Source organism: Meles meles, chromosome 18 (genome assembly GCF_922984935.1).
Source record: "Meles meles chromosome 18, mMelMel3.1 paternal haplotype, whole genome shotgun sequence".
Taxonomy (NCBI): domain Eukaryota; kingdom Metazoa; phylum Chordata; class Mammalia; order Carnivora; family Mustelidae; genus Meles; species Meles meles.
In genome coordinates this window covers 49916048-49935695 of record NC_060083.1, presented here as the reverse complement: position 1 = coordinate 49935695, position 19648 = coordinate 49916048, and the positions used below count along the sequence as shown (strand labels likewise).

The 19648-nt window shown below is 46.9% G+C and overlaps 1 protein-coding gene across 5 annotated transcripts in view; it reads left to right on the top strand.

Annotated features, from left to right (window-relative positions):
• The window catches only part of PECAM1 (platelet and endothelial cell adhesion molecule 1), a 57264-nt gene that overhangs the window by 20774 nt on the left and 16842 nt on the right, over positions 1-19648 (top strand). For all 5 annotated transcript variants that reach the window (XM_045984749.1, XM_045984748.1, XM_045984746.1 and 2 more), the window contains 8 exons: positions 1580-1828; positions 3095-3370; positions 7061-7348; positions 8540-8647; positions 9784-9811; positions 11020-11096; positions 13469-13522; positions 15081-15143. In XM_045984749.1, the coding sequence (XP_045840705.1) occupies positions 1580-1828; positions 3095-3370; positions 7061-7348; positions 8540-8647; positions 9784-9811; positions 11020-11096; positions 13469-13522; positions 15081-15143 (1143 nt within the window). The remainder of the gene's footprint in view (positions 1-1579; positions 1829-3094; positions 3371-7060; positions 7349-8539; positions 8648-9783; positions 9812-11019; positions 11097-13468; positions 13523-15080; positions 15144-19648) is intronic.

The window sequence follows — 19648 nt, the reverse complement described above, 5'->3', positions numbered from 1 at the left end:
ATTCTAAACCATCTTACATGTACTTTTGCAGGATGGTTTCTACTTTTCACATTTTTTGTTTACATATTTCTAAACAGAGAGTCATTTCTTTGGAATTCTTGCTACATCATTTTTTCACATTTTTTGATATCCACCCAATGAATTTGTAAGGCATTTTAGGATGTCAATCTCTTTGGTTCCTTTTCCCCACTCCTAACCTAGAGCTTTTGATGGTGCTCTGAAAACAGGTCAGTCAATGATTATATGGAAGGAAGGATGGAATGTGTCTTAATAAAATATAGGTTAATTATTAGGCTACCACCTTACTTGAAGTTTTATTTGATTTTATTGAGGAAACTAGGAAGGCAGTGGAGACTGATTATGATGGAAATGATTTGTATAGCTATGTAACATCAATGATAATGACAGCATTGATTTGTACCCCCAAACCTGTATGGCAGGTAAATTTAGAATCAAAAGTAGAATTTGATTCCCTGACTCCTGGCTGCATTCTCAAACCTCTAGTCTAAGAAGCTTTCCTAGGAGGAACTTTGAGTCTCTGTTCCTTTCTCAATATGCAGATAGTGTCAAAAATTACTGACTCCTGAGGCACCTGGGTGGTTCAGTTGGTTGAGTGTCTGCCTTCTTTTCTGCTTGTGATTTTGGGATCCTGGGACTGAGCCCCATGTTGGGCTCCCTGCTCAGCGGGGAGTCTACTTCATCTTCTGTCCCTCCTAACCCCTGCTTGTACTCAACCTGCATATGTGCCTCTCAAATAAATAAATAAAATCTTAAAAAAAAATTACTGACTCCTTCCTTCTGCATCAAAGGCCGAAATCCCGAGCCAGAGTGCACTTGCTTATACAAAGAACCAAGTCTTCACAGCAAAGTAGTTAATTAGAAATTTCCCAGTATCTGAAAATAAAAACATATTCCATAACTACAAGATCTTGATATATTTCAGGGAATATTTAAACACGGAGATGCCAAGACTTCTTAAAAGTCAACTTCTGTCTTTACTGCTGTTGACATTCAACCTGAATTACGGTACCGGTGACTCCTTAAAGTGGCATAGAATGCTCTAGTTTACAAAGTATTCAGCCTTGGGTGGCTTCAGGTGTCATCGTCATCATCATCTTTTTCTGTGGGAAGTGTGGGAGGGATAGTGGCCAACTGCCACTTCTCCCCAACCTCACACTCTCCCTCTGCTTCAAGCCTGTACTGCATCCCTCCTGCTTCCGGTCTGGGCCCCTTCAACTCTGTCCCTTCTCCTTCCAGATAGCTCCCTCTAACACAGTCTGATGCCATTCCCCTGACCCAGACTCTCCATGGTTCCCATTGCTCCTAGGGTACATTCAAACTTCTTTAGGTGGTTCCCAAAGTCCTTCAAATCTATAGGTCTTCCTGTGGCTGCTTCTGTTCCTACTATGTTCCAGAACGCCTGCAGTTTCGGGTACTCCTTCCTGCCAGGCCTGTTTCTCTGCTTCTGGATAGCTTTCTGCAAGAGTCCTTTCCTGATTTTCTCTTTTCTCTCTCTGTAAAGGGGCTGTGGGAGTGGTGCCCAGAAACATCTCACCCCCTTCCACTCATTGGTTTTCAGAGCTATTTTCCAAACCAAAGCTGGAATCTTCCGCCACCCGTCTGGACCACGGAGAAAGTCTGGACCTGCGGTGCTCCATTCCAGGAGCACCTCCAGCCAACTTCACCATCCAGAAGGAAAACACAACTGTGTCAGAGTCTCAAAATTTCACCAGAATCGCCTCAGCAAGGGACAGTGGGACATATACCTGCAGAGCAAGTGTGGGCGAGGTGGTCAAGAGAAGCAATGCAGTCCAGATAACCGTGTGTGGTGCGTACATGCTCACTGGCTCAGAGAGTCTTGGGATGGGATGGGACAGAGGCAGTTTGTCACCAGCTGCCATCCTCTCCAGGCTGAAGGCAGATCAGACCGAGGCAGGGGAAGAACATGGGAGAAAGAGAGAATAGTGAAATCAAGAGACCAAACAAGTTGGTATTCCCACTCAGAGTACCAGGAGGAGGCAATACAAGGAAAATGTAGGCAAAAGTCAACTTCATGGCTTTATTGTGGCTGCTTGCTGATGCTGGGGCTGAGCTGGCAAGATTCTGGCTGCTAGAATAGGCTCCCACTCTAAAGGTCAGGGAGGAAACACTCCTTATTCAACAGCAAACTTTAGGATCTAAGTTCCTCCTTTTTTATCGATATCCTGGCTGACAAGCAAGCCTAGGTCTTCTGGTGGGCAGAATGTAGGGGCTGGGACCACCTAAAGCCATACTTCCCAGAGCTGACCGTGTGTGCAAATCCTGGTTAGAAGGCAGGTTGAGATGGAGCCAGATTCCACATCTCTGACTAGTGCCTGCCTTGGGGATGCTGGATCCTGGACCGCCCTTGGAGTAGAGGTCTAAGTGAATGTGGAACTCTGGTCAGGCTGTCACAGGCTCTGCTGTGACTCAGTCACTGTCCTTCAGTTTAACCTGTGGCTGTGCTTTATGCAGCCAAGATCTTAGTCTCCGCTCAAACAGGGTTGTATTTTCTCGTCAACTCTCTCATCATGGAATTCCAAAGGAAACAATGTAAGAGACAGTGGCGGACCATTACATTTTATAAGCTTTATAAATAAGTGAACTTCTAAATAAGGACCTAGTAGAATTCTTACTTCTCGAGGCATGCAATTTATTCTCAAACAAGGCTGAAGCACTGAGGATTTGTTTTCAAATCGAATCCATTTGGGTACTTGGTATAGTTCTTATGCTTTTCCTGTATCTTTTCTCAACACAACAGCAACATGGGGATGTGTGAGCGTACAAACACATAAACGTGTATTTAGGAAGATGTAATGTTTTTCTTAAATTGGCATCACCCTTGGTTTTGCTTATAGCATTCGCTTCTCCTCTCCCTCGTCACCCCCACTCCTTCCCTCATCCCCACACACATCACCTGTCCATCTTAAAATAGTCCTGTGAAGGTAGGTGAGACAGGCAAGTAATCATGGTCAAGCCAGAGAAGCAAAGAGCAGAGTTTGGAGAAGGACCCTCTTGGGCTGCACATTTTGTTTCTGCCTTCAGTGTTGTTCAAGCTGTTTCTCTGTCATTCTAGAAATGCTCTCCACGCCCAGGATTTTTTATGACTCCAGCTCTGAGGTGATAAAAGGACAGACCATCGCAGTCAGTTGCCAATCTGTAAACGGAACTGCGCCTATTTCTTATCACCTTTTAAAAGCAAATAACATTTTGGAGAGCCGTGACATGAACTCGAATGAGCCTGCAGTATTCAAAGACAACCCAACGAAAGATGTAGAATACCAGTGTATTGTGGATAATTGTCATTCCCATGCTGAAATGGTCAGCAAAGTTCTGCGGGTCAAAGTCATAGGTAAGTTGCTGTGCTGGGGGAAGAAATCTTGTGATCTGGGGGTTTTACTTCACATTTTCAAAGGTTTGGGGTTCCCCAAGGGTGGTACACACTAGTGGTTGGTGCTCATGCAAAGGCCCTAAACACGCCATGTGGCAGAACAGGACCAAGGCCCAAGTAAACAGGGCCAGAAAATATCTGGTGGCTCTTGGCGTGGCCAGTGACGTCTCTTGGCAGAACCTTCAATGGAACCTGCTGAAACATCAGAGCAAAGTGTCCTGACGTCAAGGACCACTAACGTTGTGTTATGGGGCTCTCTTTTTAGAGGAACTGACCGCCGGCTCTGAGAATTGTAGACCAGAGTTCTTCTCCACTGTTGACCCTTGAGGTTGAAGATTGCATCATGCGCAGAACCTGCAGTCATCAGAGCTGCAGACTGTGGTCTCATGGAATTGACACTGTCATACTCAGGAGAAATAGACCTTTGTGCTGGGGTGGATATTTTCCATTGAGCCACTGACTTGTGCCTCTCAGAAGGCCTCAGGACCACCATTGTTTGCATCTCTGAGATATTCCACATCCCTTTGTAAAAAGCTTAATAGGCTTCTCCTTCTTATTTAATAACTGCCTAGCAGCGGGTACCACTATGGACCTCTTAAGTAGGATAGAGATTCTTGCTTCTATTAATGTATGGTCCAAAAGGAGCCATATATTTTAAATTAATATCAATATATATAAAGCATCTAATGCTATATGGCATACAAAAAAAGAAAACATATTCTTTGTTTTCAATGACATAGCAACACAGGATGTCCTGATTAAATAATGGAGAAATAGTTTAGTGTATTTGAATGACAGTGCACTAAACATAGAAAAAAATGCTGCTAGGGAACCCATGATTGTCACATGAACTATCCTTACAATGGTGATAGGAATTCGGGGCATGAAAGGGATCATCTAGTGATGTCTGGGTGGCTCAGTTGGTTAAGCGGCTGCCTTCGGTTCGGGTCATGATCCCTGTGTCCTGGGATCGAGTCCCACATCGGGTTCCTTGCTGGGCAGGGAGCTTGCTTCTCCCTCTGCCTCTGCCTGCCACTCTGTGTGCTTGTGTTCTCTCTCTCTCTCTCTCTGACAAATAAATAAATAAAATCTTTAAAAACAAACAAACAAACAAACAAAAAAACAAAAAAGAAAGGGATCATTTAGCTTGAATCTGAAGAGCTGGGTTGGGAGCCAGGTCTTGACAATGGGTCGAGAAAGGGCTGGGTCAAGATATGGCCAACCAGTTAAATACATGAGCAAAATGTCTCCATGGAACTGTTCAAAAGACTGGGTAGGTCAGATGGCTGGAAACAAAAGATTGGGACTGGAAAATCTTTGGATATAAACTGAAAATGTGACTGAGCTCAACTGTGAAGGGCATCGAGTGCTGGTCTTTAGAGTTGAGAATTTGTCCTGTGTGCAATAAGAGCCAGAAGAGGAAAGGAGGTCATGAGGAGGATGGAGCTTGGGGGAGATTAACTGGGGGCTCTATCAGTTAGAAGTGGAGACTTCAGACCTCACAATACCTTAAGAAGTCAATGCAGAGGCCCATGTGAAACTGTTTAAGTTGGTTTAAATTGGGTCAGTAGTAGCGGCTAACATTTACTGAACCTTGACCATGTGGGCACCCCAGTGTGAGGTAGTCTAGTAAATTATCCCCATTAATACTTACAATAGCCTTGTAAGACCCATGAAAATACTATCGTTGCTTTATGATGATGCAGCAAAGGCTTAAGATGCACAGCTGATGGGGAGTGGGGCTGGGAATTGGGGTCGGGCGGCCTGGCTCCTGAAGCTGGCTTGCCACCACCCCACTGTGCTTCAGCAGGAGAGAGACTGCCAAATCAGGCTGTACCCTCCAGGACTCTGCCCTTATGGTTGAACTCCACCCTCCCTTCTCGGGCCTGGTGCTCCCTTTTGCGGGACTGGCATCTCCATGGCCTGGCCACCCACTGCATTCTCAAGGAGATGATTCATCTCCAAGTCAGATGTCAGGGGCATCTGGGTGGCTCAGTCAGCCGAGCATCCGACTCTTGGTTTTGGCTCAGGTCATGACCTCAGGGTCGTGAGATGGAGCCCCACATCTAGCTCAGAGGGGAGTCTTCTTGGAATTCTCTCCCTCTTTCTCTCTGCCCCTCCACCTGCTCTCTTTCTCTCTCTCTCTCTCTCTCTCTCTCTCTCAAATGAATGAATGAATGAATAAAAAATAGTCAGATACCAGTCTGCTGACCATTCCATCCTCACACTAATATGAAGATCTACTTGGGAAGACAATTGAGGATCAGAATTTTTGCAATTAAACTTGGAAATGGTATATGGGAGGAAATTGAGTTCTGCTTGGATCTGCTGGGAATGCCAGGTTGACAGGGCTTCCTGGTGGAAACACCCAGGTCAAAATCAAGACCTGGAATTCAGGGGACAATCGGATTAGAGCTATCTATTTCAGCATTAAATGCTCTATGTTTATGTGTTAAATGCACGAACAGAAGCTATGATGTAGGTGAAATCACCAAAGAGGAGAACGGAGATGGAAAGCTAAGGACTGAACTTTGCAAAAAGTCCATATTTAAGGGGCAAAAGGAAGAAAAACTAGTGAATGAAGAGGGAGTGACAGGTGAGGAGGTTAGAGAATCTGGGCTGGGAGGCATCAGAGAAGCCTCAGAGGAAGCCACACTGGTTCTGGATGGGAAGAGTGGACAGACCCCTATTAAGGACTGGAATTAATCTGCTGAGGACTCAGGGATGGGATAGTCAGGAGATCGGGTGACCTTTGGCCTTTCTTCAAAACTGGAGATGGAGAGCAGTTTCCAAAGCAGAGGGATGGAAGTCAGGAGACAGGGGTAACAAGGTGAGAAATGAGGGTGCGTGAGCAGTTGGTTTAGAACATTCATAAAGGAGAAGGTAGAAAAACAAGAATAGCAAAAGATCGTGGGTCAAGGTTACTCACAAGATCTGGAAGTGCCACACATCTTTGTAAACACAGGGAGGGAAATCACACACACACACACACACACACACACACTCACACTCACACTCACACACTCAACAGGATACAAAGATGAGCTGTAGTGTCGGGCCGAGTGGTCAGTAATACCTGAGGGGCTAAGTGAAGGGAGGTGTCTCCAGGAGGCATCGGTTACTGCCCTTCTGGGCTGAGGGAGGAGGGGAGATGTGAAGGACGTGGGACAAGGGTGGTGAATTGAGTAAAAGGCACACAGTGAAACGATATGATACTTGACTCTCTCTGCTTGCATTATTTCACTCAGCATAATCTCTTCCAGTCCCGTCCATGTTGATACAAAAGTTGGGTATTCATCCTTTCTGATGGAGGCGTAATACTCCATTGTATATACGGACCATATCTTCTTTATCCATTCGTCCGTTGAAGGGCATCTTGGCTCTTTGCACAGTTTGGCAACTGTGGCCATTGCTGGAGCACTGAGTGTGGTGCATAAACAATGAATCTTGGAACGCTGAAAAAATAAAATTAAATTTAAAAAAAAAGAAAGAAAAAAGGGTAAAATCTAGCATAGAAAGAAAAAAAAAGGCACACACAACCCCTGTTTCTGTCACAGTACAGCAGGAAGCTGTACTTAAGCAGTGCTGTGTCGTGTTCCGTCCCTTGCGCATCCCCCATTTCTCAGCACTGTCCCTTTTGCTGCCTTTCAGCCCCAGTGGATGAGGTCAAGCTCTCTATCCTGCTGAAAGAGGATGTGGAGTCTGGGAAGGCCGTCGTGCTTCGGTGCTCCGTGAATGAAGCTACTGGACCAATTACCTTCAGGTTTTACAGAGAAAAAGAGACCAATCCCTTCCACCAAACCACCTTGAATGACACCCAGGCCATTTGGCACAACTCAAAGGCTAGCAAAGAGCATGAAGGACGGTATTACTGCACAGCCTTCAACAGAGCCAACCGTGTTAAAAGCAGTCCCCAAAGCAACATACTGACAGTCAGGGGTGAGTCAGGGTTTCAAACAGGGGGACCTAGTGTGGCCTCAAAGGGTGAGGCCAAGGCCTCATCCCTTGTAAGAGGAGGTGGGCCACTCATTTCACTGAGGATTAAGAGACCAATGTCCTCCAGGCTCTTTTGTTGCAAATGACAGACAAGCATCCAAATTATATAAAAGAGAAATTGGTTATTATAAAAAATTAGAAACTTTCCCCATAGTTGTAATTCCAAATTCTTGATCAAGAAATACCAATTGATAGGACTGGCATGTGTGCCTCTTGCTCCCGTTCTGTTTGCTTTGCTCCCATTCTGTTCAGCTTTTGCTTTGCATTGGTGCAGAGGCCCTGGCTCCCAGCTCCTCTCATGCTATCTTTTGACACTAAGAAGGAAGGTGTCTAAACTGGCAGGAGCAGGATGGAAATTCTTTGCTGCCCTCTCCCAACTTTTAGGATGGGCCCCTGGGAGACAGGCCATCCTGGCTCTCACTGCTGCTTACCGTACCCCTTACCGCCTGCACATAGGACGGACTGGGCTGGTTGTGCCCTCGTCTGTCTACCTCCCAGCAGGAGAGCTGTGGCCTGCCTCCCACTGTTCCCAGAGCAGGGACAGGGGCGATAGGAGGCTTTTGCCCTAGGCTTTGAGCTGCCGCATTGCATGCTGGGATCCAGCTCCTACTTTGCTCTTGACCCCTCGCCCAGGTGTAGTCCGCTGCGGGTGTGATGAACTGTGCCGCCCGAGCTCACAGCGGAAGGCGTAGGAACTGTGTACAGCTTGATAACCCTTAATAAAAAAGGGACTTTGACCAGGAAAAAAAAAGAAATACCAATTGTTCCATCTTGGGTCAAATGTCCACCCATGAACTACCTATGGCCAAGGGGATTGGGTCATGCAGAAGGGACATAGGGGAGCCCACACAAGTGGGTAGAAGGGGCTTTCCTAGTGAAGGAGAAGGGCTGAATAGACCCGAAAAAGGAGTCTACTTCAGGCCAATGGTCCTTTAAGCTGATGCTGTAGCAAACAAACAAACAAAAAACACACAAGAACATTTCTGTGCCAGCTGTGAACAGTGTTTTTCAGAAGCAAGATGTTGATTACAAGGACTATAAAAATTAGTCTTATTTGTTGCTTGAACCTGGTATTATTTCTTGTTGGCAGAGGAAAAACCTGTGTGTGTGTGTATTTTTTTTCTTCATTTCTAGTCTTCCTTGCCCCATGGATAAAAGGACTTATTGCAGTATTTGTCATTGGAGTGATAATTGCCGTCTTGGTACTTGGGGCCAGATGTTATTTTCTGAAGAAATCCAAGGGTAAGTACAGTTCTTTCATTCCATTCTGGTAGGTTGCTCTGTCCAGGAAACGGGCCATGGACAGGAGAGGCTTCAGCTTCATGGAGGGCTGGTGCTCTGCCCCACTGGGAACCAAGGAGATATAGCCGAGAACAATTGTTTTTCTCTTTGTGGTGTCACCTTGATAACCAAAGATTTTGGCTTTGGTAGGCAAAAAGCTTTTATTGCCCTTTGGATTTAGTTAGGCACAAATGAAAGCAACTGCTTTCCTAGTTGGACAACCCAGAAAAGATGCATCAGAGCAGCAGGGTTGCGGGGGGGGAGGGTTGTAGCTACATGTGGTCAGAAGATACAGTTTCATGGGGACGGCCACACCTAGTCCTGCAGCTGGCAGAAGGCTATGGACACCCGCCCTGCCTAGCGCCCCATCCACTGAACGTCTCCCTGTTGATCTGCCATTTGTGCCATGATTTCTACCCTGTGCTTGAGGTTAACCACACATGGAAAGGAACCCAGGATCACCCAGACACTCAGGAATCAGTCAGCTTGCATGAACTTAAGGAAAAGGGCACAGCCCCAGTAAATTCTGCATACATTTTTGTGGAGTACAGCAGTTTCTTTTGGAGCCCCAGCGCTGCCGCCTGGGATGGGTGGGGACAGATGAGATGAGGCGGGGACCTGGGCTTTTTCTAGAACAAGAAAGCTGCAACCCTTCTGGGAAGACAGGCTCCAGAACCAGCCCCTTGCTAAGGTCTCAGGCCAGCTTGGAATTAAGAGCATAAGGACTGATGTAGCCTTTACTTCTTGGCATCATCTTGAATTGGAGAGAGTTGCCTGTTTACCCTTACCTGGTTCCTTGACTTCGTCTCTATCAAATGTCACTAAAGAAACTTGCTCCTGGCTAAAACAGTCAAAATGTCCATATTTCTGGAGGAAATGATGTGACATCTCCCAGTATAAGACCAAAAGAAGACCTATTTTGTTTATTTGTTTGGTTGGTTTTTTCTTCTTTTTTTGAAGCAGAATGTATTTGGCTTTCTTTTCTCTTTTTATGGGTATTCAATCTTCAAGGAAGTCAAATATGGTGGAGATGAGTGTTCTTGTCTGATACATGGATACTTTATACTAACTTTGGATTTTCTCTTTCTCTTTCAAAGCCAAGCAGACACCGGTGGAGATGTCCAGGTCAGTGTGTGTATTTCGGAGGGAGGTGGCTGCTCTGTAGACATGCGTCAACTATAGGAAAATTCTGGTCATTAGAGCGTTTTCAGTATCTCTTGGAAAACCCAGAAAAATCAGGGTCTTAGGTGTGAGTAGCGTAGGGAACTGTGAGTGTGCACACGTGCGTGTGTCTTTGGCTCCATGGACGATTGCCGGCTATCCTTCTATGGGAAAGAGTGGCTTTATTCTGAGGTCATGTCCCTCCTATACTGTTCCTTGTGAGATCCCTTTTTCCTTATGAAATTATACTGGTAATAGACGGAATTTTTAAAATTTGCGTACTTGGCAAAATAGAGTGGGCCTTAAAAAAAAAAAGTGGTGATATTTTTACTGTTCTTGAAATCCAAAATCCGAAGGTATGGAAAGGATAGTTCTGTTCTGGAGAAAAACAGTAGCATAGGATGAAGAATTCAGAGGGATAGGATTCATCTTGGCCCTGACCCTTTTTTTTTTTTTACAAACACCAAATACCGAATTTATAAAAAAGCTTCACATATTATATATAAATTAAAAGAAATTACACAGATTCCCAAGCAAACTATTAAAAGGTGTCATTTTCATTTCTTGTTTGAGGCTAATATTGACATGTATGAAAAATTGTGTGAGAGCAAATAATACTCTTGATCAACATTAATGAAATCATACATACTACTTAAGGCAAAATATTTTATATTTATAGTAACTATAATGTCCAATAATATTCAATTTGGCAGAAATTTATCTGAAAAAATTTCTATACGTACAAGAATATATTCCCAACAGGCAATTTATATGTAAGTGAAAGTAACAAGGATATATGTGTGTATGTATTTGATTAATATAGGATAATCTTGGTATGTCCAATATTGAGGAGACAATAGACTGTTTAATGAATGGAATAATAGAATAATCAAGCAATTCCGGAAATAAATGAAGACCGTCCAAAGGAGGCCAAGAAAACATTACTTCTTCAGAGCTTGCTACAGTAAGGGAGGGCCCTCCCACTTCTTTTAACAGCAAAGAGTTTTTATCCACCTTCTGGAAAATTGGTTAGTTTTCCACAGGAGAGAGTAAAGTTTTCCCCACTTCAGAAAACTGGTTTTCTCATGATCTTTCCTTGATTGTTTTCGTAGTTTGAAGTTAGAGCCAAAAAAATTCATTTTCTTTCTTTCCTTTTGAAATTTCATTTTAAGGCCAGCAGCTCCCCTTCTGAACTCCAGCAATGAGAAGACGTTGTCAGATCCCAATACTGAAGCCAACAGACATTACGGTAGAGTCATGGTTTCCTGCTAAGTGTTCCCCCCCCCGCTGGCTGCACACTCCCTCACCCCTCTTAGAAGCAGAATCTGTAGGTGACAGGAAGGGAGGCCCTGTCCTCAAGCAGGGGCACTTCATCTAACCAGCTGTGGAAGGGCGAGCTGATAAGCAAAACAAAAACTTGGGAAGAAAGGCAGAAAGAACATTTTACCCTAATCTCACCGCCTCCTAAACATGGTGGGGAACGAAAGGTGCAGAATGATTACAAGGCTGCGCATACCCATCCTGGGTTATCGTCTAAAAAGTTCAACATGGCCCAGGTATAATCATTATCCTTTTGTTGGAGCTCGAGAGAGCGTGTTATCCACTGAAGTCATCGGTAAAAGATCTCAGGTGGAATTATTTATCACAAGCAGGAGACAGTTTCCTTTCAGCTTTCACCACAACTGCTTTCGATAGTTCTCTGTAGTGGAGGCATTTAAAAGAAAAAAGTGGTACGAGCAAAGAGTACCTGATAAGGCTTGGGGCAAGCTTGGAAACTGGCTCAGTAGGGTGGGGAGCCAATTCCGGAGTTCTTAATCCCATCCGGTAACAGAAAAGTCCCAGCAGGGCGGATAATACTATCCCATGCAACTAGTCCTGTCCCAGATCAGGTTGGGGGCAGTTTTCTTTATCAGCAGGTCTGGGAAGAGAATGCTGATGTTCTTTTCTAATTGTGTAAGTGTTCCACAGAATGAGAATTTTAGGATGCTCCTCTTGCAGGGCGTACTTGAGAAATATATTTTAAGAATTAAGCAATTCTTATAACTACCAAATCATCTACCTTTAAAAAGTGAATAAAATAGGGGCGCCTGGGTGGCTCAGTGGGTTAAGCCGCTGCCTTCAGCTCAGGGTCCTGGGATCGAGTCCCACATCAGGCTCTCCACTCAGCGGGGAGCCTGCTTCCCTCTCTCTCTCTCTCTGCCTGCCTCTCTGTCTACTTGTGATCTCTCTCTGTCAAATAAATAAATAAAATCTTTAAAAAAAAAAAAGTGAATAAAATAGCGCCTGGCTGGCTCAGTCAGCAGAGCATGAGACTCAGTCTCAGGGTGGTGAGTTCAAGCCCCACACAGGGCATGGAGCCTACTTAAAAAAAAACACACACATAAACAAACAAACAATAAATAAATAATAGATAGAAGAACCTGGGAATTCCTAAAGTCCATCAAATAGAACAGGAACTAAAGAAAACACACAGTGGGGTTCAATCCTGACTAAAAAGTGACTAAAACATTTGTAATAACAAAAGTAATGGACCAATAAAGAAAACAGAGCAAATATATCATGTAAGAAGCTGCATTCAGAAAAATTTGGTGACTGTTTAGCAAAAAGTGAGCATTACAGAAGAAGTACCTTTTTGTGGTATGGGGGGAGGTCTTTGGGTCATTTGTATTATACATAAATACATAGTTTAAATTGAATGCTAATATAGACTTACATTAAAATAAGATATAACACCGAGGACATTGGGAGTTGGAGAGGAGAAGGGAGTTGGGGGAAATCGGAGTGGGAGACGAACCATGAGAGACTGTGGACTCTGAGAAACAAACTGAGGTTTTGGAGGGGAGAGGGGTAGAGGGATGGGTGAGCCTGGTGGTGGGTATTAAGGAGGGCATGTGTTGCATGAGCTTGGGTGTGGTACATAAACAATGAATCTTGGAACACTGAAAAAAATGAAATTAAAAAAAATAGGATTTCCCTCCACATCTCCAAAATGCAAGAAATACTCTAATTATATTGTCTCTTTGTGGATTGTTTCACTTTATAAAGTATTTTAGTAATCACTGTAAGCAATTAACTTAAAAGCATAATCGAAAAGTCATGTGTTCTTCAGAAGTATTTATGTTATTTATAATCCATAGAATTATTTTTAATAAAGAACAACATGATGGGGAAAAAAAAAAGTTAAGAAGTTCTTTTTGTCCACTGAAGTGGTAGCATTTCTTTAAACCACGTTCTCCTGCATCCAGCTCTCTGGTTGGAGACGGTTAGTTTGCTAGCGTTCTTCATGTTTCTGGTTACAGGCTCACCCCTTTAGAATTAAGCTTCATTTCCAAGCAAATTGCTCAAAGTGAACAATTCTGAACCTTGAATAATTCATAAGCAGAAGTATCCCTCCCGTGGAATGACGGGCATCGCTGGTGTTAGAAACTGACCACTTGGGGGTTGGATGGGGACATGGGGGGACGAGGAGGGAATCCAGAATCTTCTACACAGCTGGTGGCCCACTACACCAAAGAGGTTAGACTTGACTCTGTGTGTTAGTGGCACCCAGTTTTTTTACAATTTATATAGGAAACTAGGATTTCCGTCACCACTCATCCTCTTTGTTTTTTTTTCAACTAGGTTACAATGAAGATGTTGGAAACCATGCAATGAAACCAATAAATGAAAATAAAGGTAATTATCAAATTAAGTTTTTGGCTTTTTTTTTTTTATTAGAAGCATTTATAGAAAAAAAGACCTCTAGGAAAGAACTAAAACTGTTAAGACCTGGGGATGTTGTACCCTCCCCCTCAGGGACCCTGTCCCTGGCTGCTGTATAAAATGGAGGCAGTTGGTCACTTGCTCCAAAGATGCTATCTCGTGTCCTTACTGGAAAGTAACCTAGGGGCCCCTGGGTGGCTCAGTGGGTTGAGCATCTGACTCTTGGTTTCAGCTCAGGTTATGATCTCAGGCTTGGGTGACTGAGCCCCACATCGGGGTCCGTGCTCAACATGGAGTCTCGTTGAGATCCTTTCTCCCTCTTCCCCTGCCCCTCCCCCCAACTCGCACGTGCGCTCTCTCTCTCTCTCTTTCTCTTTCTCAAGTAAATTTAAAGATCTCTTAAAAAAAAAAAAAAAAGACAGTAACCTAAATTCCAGGAGGAAAGAGCTGGGTTATGCATAACAGAGAACTCTGTACCGGGTACCACAGAAGGATCGCATTTGTCTTGGATAGTAGAGGTGGGGTGTTTCCTATGGTAGCATTGGGGTAAATCCTCAGTGTACATCTTACACTTGCACAAGGTTTCATGTCTTTTGTGCCTCAGGCTGGAAGGAAAGTACTAAGGGTCTGGGATGGGGAGAGGCACATGGGATACTTCAGGGGTAATAAAAATGTTCTTTTTCTTGAAAAGGGTGAAGGGTACACCGTTATTTATTATTATTATTATTATTATTATTTTATTATTCGTGTTTTATACATAACTTAAAAATATTTTCTGATACTTAAGTATTTAATAAAAATAAAACATGCTATAAAAATAGAAAATATCACTGCTGCTAATGTTTAAAGACAACGAACAATAGATTCCTTGCTGCGGCTTTAAAGCTCAGAAAGATAGGGCTAACTCATTTTGCAAAAGTCGCTTCCCCTCCCGGGTCCTCTCACAAGAACTAAAGATCTAAAGCAGTAAACACCGGTATCCTCGACCACTCACTTTCTCAGTGAGAAAGATTGACTCTGAGGCTTCAAAAATAAAATGATAATGTGACTTTGAGCTAAAGACCAACCATTTTACCAGATTTTGCCCCAGCGGCCCGACTGCTTTCATTAACTTGTTTTTCGATGCATACGGCTTATGCTCTCGGAGCATTTTTAGGATGGGGAAACCTGTTCCCCATTTCCTGAGATTCTTTCCTTCTTGGAGATAGTTTTCTATGCCTGTGGCTCTGGAATAAGCTCCAGAGTTAACTGCCGTGGCTGAACCTGAGCTTTTAACAATCCTTCCCCTATAGGAGCAAGGGGGACCTGGGCAGGAGAGTCCCCCCACGTCCTGGGGAGAGCGGGACTCATCAGGGTCTTCCCCAGCCTGAGGTGTCCCTCTCACTTGGAATGAATGGTCTTTAGCCTGTGTCTAGCTTCCTCCTCGAAATAGGGATTTCTGCAGTCATTTGAGTTGGAAATCTCTAATGCAGGGGGAGGCCCCCGGAGGAGATTTTGTCTAACTGTGGGATGCTGTGGTTCTTTTGAACAGAGCCTCTGACCTCGGATGTAGAATACACAGAAGTGGAAGTGACCTCGCCTGAGTCTTACCAAGGTAAGCACCATTACTGGGGTGACCCCCGACACTTTGTTCTCTGCTGGGGTGTAGACACCAGGGGGAGGTGTGCTGTGACCCAAGGACAAAGGTCCCTTCAGTCAGTCAGACCTGCTGGGCATGCCTACCGCGGGAGCAGGGACGCCTGCCCAGGCTTTTGAGGCATTAAATTTCATTCTTATTTATCTCACTATTAATAATGAGTAGGTTTTCCTGAGCAATTACTAAGTGCTAAGAAATGGGTTTGTTGAGAGGCTTTTTGAGGGCCTCACTGCCTGGTGTTTGGGCTTTCTTCCAGAGCTACGTTCCTTGCCCGCCTCTGGCATCTTCCTTAAAGAGCTGCTTGCCACGGAGCCTGGGGAGATGAAACACATGTTTGAGGGTGGTGAGGGCTTGGCTCTTTAGAGGGACTCTTGGGGAAGTGCTTCTGAAACCAGAGTCCCCTTCTGTGTGAACAGTGGCACGAGCCTCCCACTTCAGGTTTTGTTTTTCTGTGTGCAGTTCTCTCAGGGGCAGCTGGCCCGGGAGTCCCTGGCTCTGGGGCTCCGTTGGGGACACAGACGCAGAGCGGGCTGCTCCACAGAGAACGCCAGAACGTCAGTTGCAGTTGCTTTTTGCACCTCTCCCCCCTCAGGACGATGCATCTCCTCTTGGCTTTCCTTCACCCTAGCCACCCAGAGCCTTCTTTCCCTGCTGGGAGGCTCCTTAAGTCTATAGCCGCACATCCCCCCTCCCACTGAGGCCCAGGACTGCTGCTGGGTCCATTCCACCTGGCAAGCTGAGGGCCCTTTTCCAGACTGACCGTGCATAGCATTAGCCAGAGTCCCAGGGCAATGGCATCCCTTTGTCCTCTCTGGCTCTATGAACCCGGAGGAGTTTTGGGTTCCTTCCTGCTTCCTTGCTTAGGTCCTGGGCACCACGTCAGTGGATGTGTGCACAGAACCTTCAGGTGAGGCTGTCCCCTATGGCTCCTGGGCTGTGTGCTGCCCAGTGGGGCACTGTTCCCACGGTCCGCCATCAGAATGGCCCCTAGGGTTGATGCTGCCCTGTCTGCATGATCACGCTGGGCATCCCATTTGGAAGACTGGACTGGACTTGGGAATGGTGGGGGCCGTGGCAGGCCTGGAGTTCTCTTCCTCTTTATTTCATTGTAAAGAGTTTTGCTTGTTAACAAAGTAAGGTCTTTGATGGGCCAGCCCCTGTGCAAGCAGCAAAGGTACATATATGGCCCGTCTTCCCACCCCCCATGGGGGTAGAGCCTGTGAGGGAGCCAGCAAAACACGGAAACAAAGAACATATAGACAGCGTCAGGTGATGGTTAGAGCTCGGAAGGAAAGGGAGCAATGAGATGGCACGAAAGGTGGGTTTGGGGGCTGGCATTGAAGCTGGGGCCTGCAGGGCACAAAGAAGGTGGCTCCAATAAGAGGAGAGAGGGTTGGGAGGACCCAGGAAATGGGCAGGACAGCGTGTGGTGGCCCAGAGCTTGGCTCATCTGAGGATCTGGAAGGAGGCAGAGGTCAGTGTGCTGTCCCGGGCCAGAAGGGATGAGGGTGGAGCCAAAGTGCCAGCAGTGGGTAGATTGGAGATAGATTTCAGAGACATGCCAGCCGTGGGTGACATTTTATGGCAAGGATCAGGGAGACGGAATCACTACAGGTCTGGATGGATGGTCCCGATATCTGAGATTGGGAGGAGCAGGTCCAGTTAGGTTAAGTGTGAGATGCCAAAGAGGAGACAGCAGGGGGGCTGGTGCTCAGAACAGAGTCTGGGTCGGCTGTGGCTAAAGGGGCTGTAGGGGGCTCCCTTCCAGCCTTCTCTGGTCCTGCCAGAGCCGCTACAAATGCCCCTTTGTCACTGTGCATCATGGACTCAGTTCTGGCGGTAACAGCTTCCTTCCTCTAAAGGGGAATTCAGGCTGGGAAGGGAAGGGAAAGCATAAAAAGAGGACAGGGCTGCCCCAAGATTTTGCGTATGTGTAGAAAAACCCTGCTGTCCCCAACCCTCCAAACTCCATGGGGTGCTCAAGCTGACAGGGATTGCCCCGGGCTCTGGCCTTGAGGTTCTCATGCTCCCCCTGCAGAGGGCCAGGTCCTGTCCTCGCCTTTGCTGCCCGCTGGGCCAGGACGAGGCGGGATTATGAGCACCGGGCCTGATGCCTTCCTCGCTGAAGGCAGCTGATGGAGAAAGGATTCAGGGTTGTGTCCTTGCAAAAGGGTCCGTTTTCCGTTCTTTGGGGAATGTTTCCATGTTAGAGTGTCTGGTTTTCTTTCTCTTGCGTGAGGGTGGGGTGGCTTGAAGGGAAAAGAAGTCTTAGGACAGGATGACGAGGGGTGCGCATTCCCCGCTAGGCTGTGCACAGCTCCAGTCACCAGTCCCCATGTTGCTGTGAGGGTCTCAGGAAAGCTAGAGTGACAGACATGTGGGTGGAAATGGAGAGTTTCTGAAAGATTCACATTGTGTTTTCTGGATCCAGCCTCTTGGGTGCTCAGGGCCAGCAGGGTAGGGCCAGCCTGGCCTAGGAAGCTGCCCCCTTGCTTTCTCATGGGTGGTGGGTGGGGTGTCCCTAGGGTGGGGAAAGGGCTTTGTGGTTTCAAGGCCAGTGATGAGTAAACTTGATGTGGTCTTGGCCAACCCAGTTCCCTGTCCTCAAGGCTCCCTCTTCCACAGCTGGGGTGGGGGAGGGGATGAGGCCCGCGTCCAGCTCTGCCTCCGACTGGCAGCTGACCAAGGAATCACTGGGGGATGGAGGCGGGGTGGGAAGGAACTTGTTCAGCCCGGTCTGTTGCTTGTTTGCTCTGAGGCTAATTGCTGGGAAAACCCCATGACGTTGAAGCCATCTCTTTCTCTGAGAACAGAGAAAAACAGAAGCCAAAATAAAGCCCCATCCGGAAACATGCCTGACAGCAGAGACAAACAGCCTGTTGGCCTGGGTTACTCATTAGTGGGCAGCTGCAGAGCAGGGCAGGGGTGGTGGAGGTGAGCGGCCAGCCCCGGCCCGTCACTGGGGGCAGGACAGGGGGACAGCAGGAGGAATTGCTGGGGCAGCTGCAAGGATAGCTGCTCGGCCAAGAAGTGGAAACCACCCTGCCTCCTGGGCTGACCCACAGTTACAAGAAGGAAGGGAGTCAAGCGTGGCTCTTGAGTCCAGCGGGCGTTAGAGTGTCCCCAAGGTGACCAGAGAGGTCTACCAGCAAGCCTGGGGGGTGTGGATCTTACAAGGTGTCCAACCCCCAGGCTTGGCCACCCCACCCCATCCCTCCTTTCTTTCCCCGTGGCCCCGGCTCCCATTGTGGGACAGGGTCTGAGGACGAGCTGGCAGGGACCCAGGGCACCTGGTATACAGCGCCTTATACCATCGTTTCTCCCCACATTATCTGCCCCACAGCCCGGGGCTCCTGAAAGCTCTGGGTCCAAGTCACCTTTTCACTTCCTGGTCCACAGTGCCCAGCACACAGCAGGTATTAGGATCACACTGAATGCGAGACTCTCCCAGGCCTAACATGGAGCAGAATCCCTTGGGGATATGGCAGATCCCCAGGAGATGCAGAAATCCCTGGAGCCTCCCTGTGCATCCCCAAATCTGGTGCCATGGAGGGAGTGTGGGGAGCGGGGTGGGCATCTCTGCTGCCTCTTGGAAAAAAGCAGGTGTCCTGGCAGAGGGGTGCTTGGTAGCTCAGCCACGCTGGTGAGTACCAGCTCCTGTTTGGTGTCTTGGGGGAGTCATATGAAGCCTTCTGCAAGGGCCTGGCCATCCCAAATGTCCCAGACTCACCTGCTGGGGGATCTGAACACCCCTCCACCCCCAGCCTTCCTCCTGGTGTTCAGCACAGGAACCACTACTGTTCACCATTCAGTGTCTGATAAAGGACCATGGCTTTGATCACCAAGCTCTAAAACCTCGGGGAACAGGGGGTGCCTGGGTGGCTCAGTGGGTTAAAGCCTCTGCCTTCAGCTCGGGTCATGATCTCAGGGTCCTGGGATCGAGCCCCACATTGGGCTCTCTGCTCAGCCGGGAGCCTGCTTCCCTCTCTCTCTCTCTCTCTGCCTGCCTCTGCCTACTTGTGATCTCGCTCGCTGTCAAATAAATAAAATAAAAAAATAAAACAAAATAAAATAAAACCTCGGGGAACAGGCTGGTTATACTAATACCTTCCTGAAGTTCAGGGGGTCTGAGAGACCCTTGCAGGGACATTGACTGGTGCCTTCACTGTCCTATCAAACCTCTATGCCTCCAGATAGCCATGCAAGGCCTGGGCCCGAGAGGTGCACCCAAAGCTCCGGGTCCACCAGGGAGACAGTTTTGGAGACAAATAATGTCAGTGTGGTCATGGGCAAGTGTCCCCAAAGTGCTGTGTGAGCACAGGGGTCCTGTGTAACTGCCCTGGGCACAGGGAAGGGGTGAGTGTATTAGGGAGTGGGTAGGTGTGTGAGGGTGTGTGAACCCAGGTGCGGGAACAAAGCTTGTCCTGGGACTTGGAGGAAGAGGAGGAATGGGTCAAAGAGAA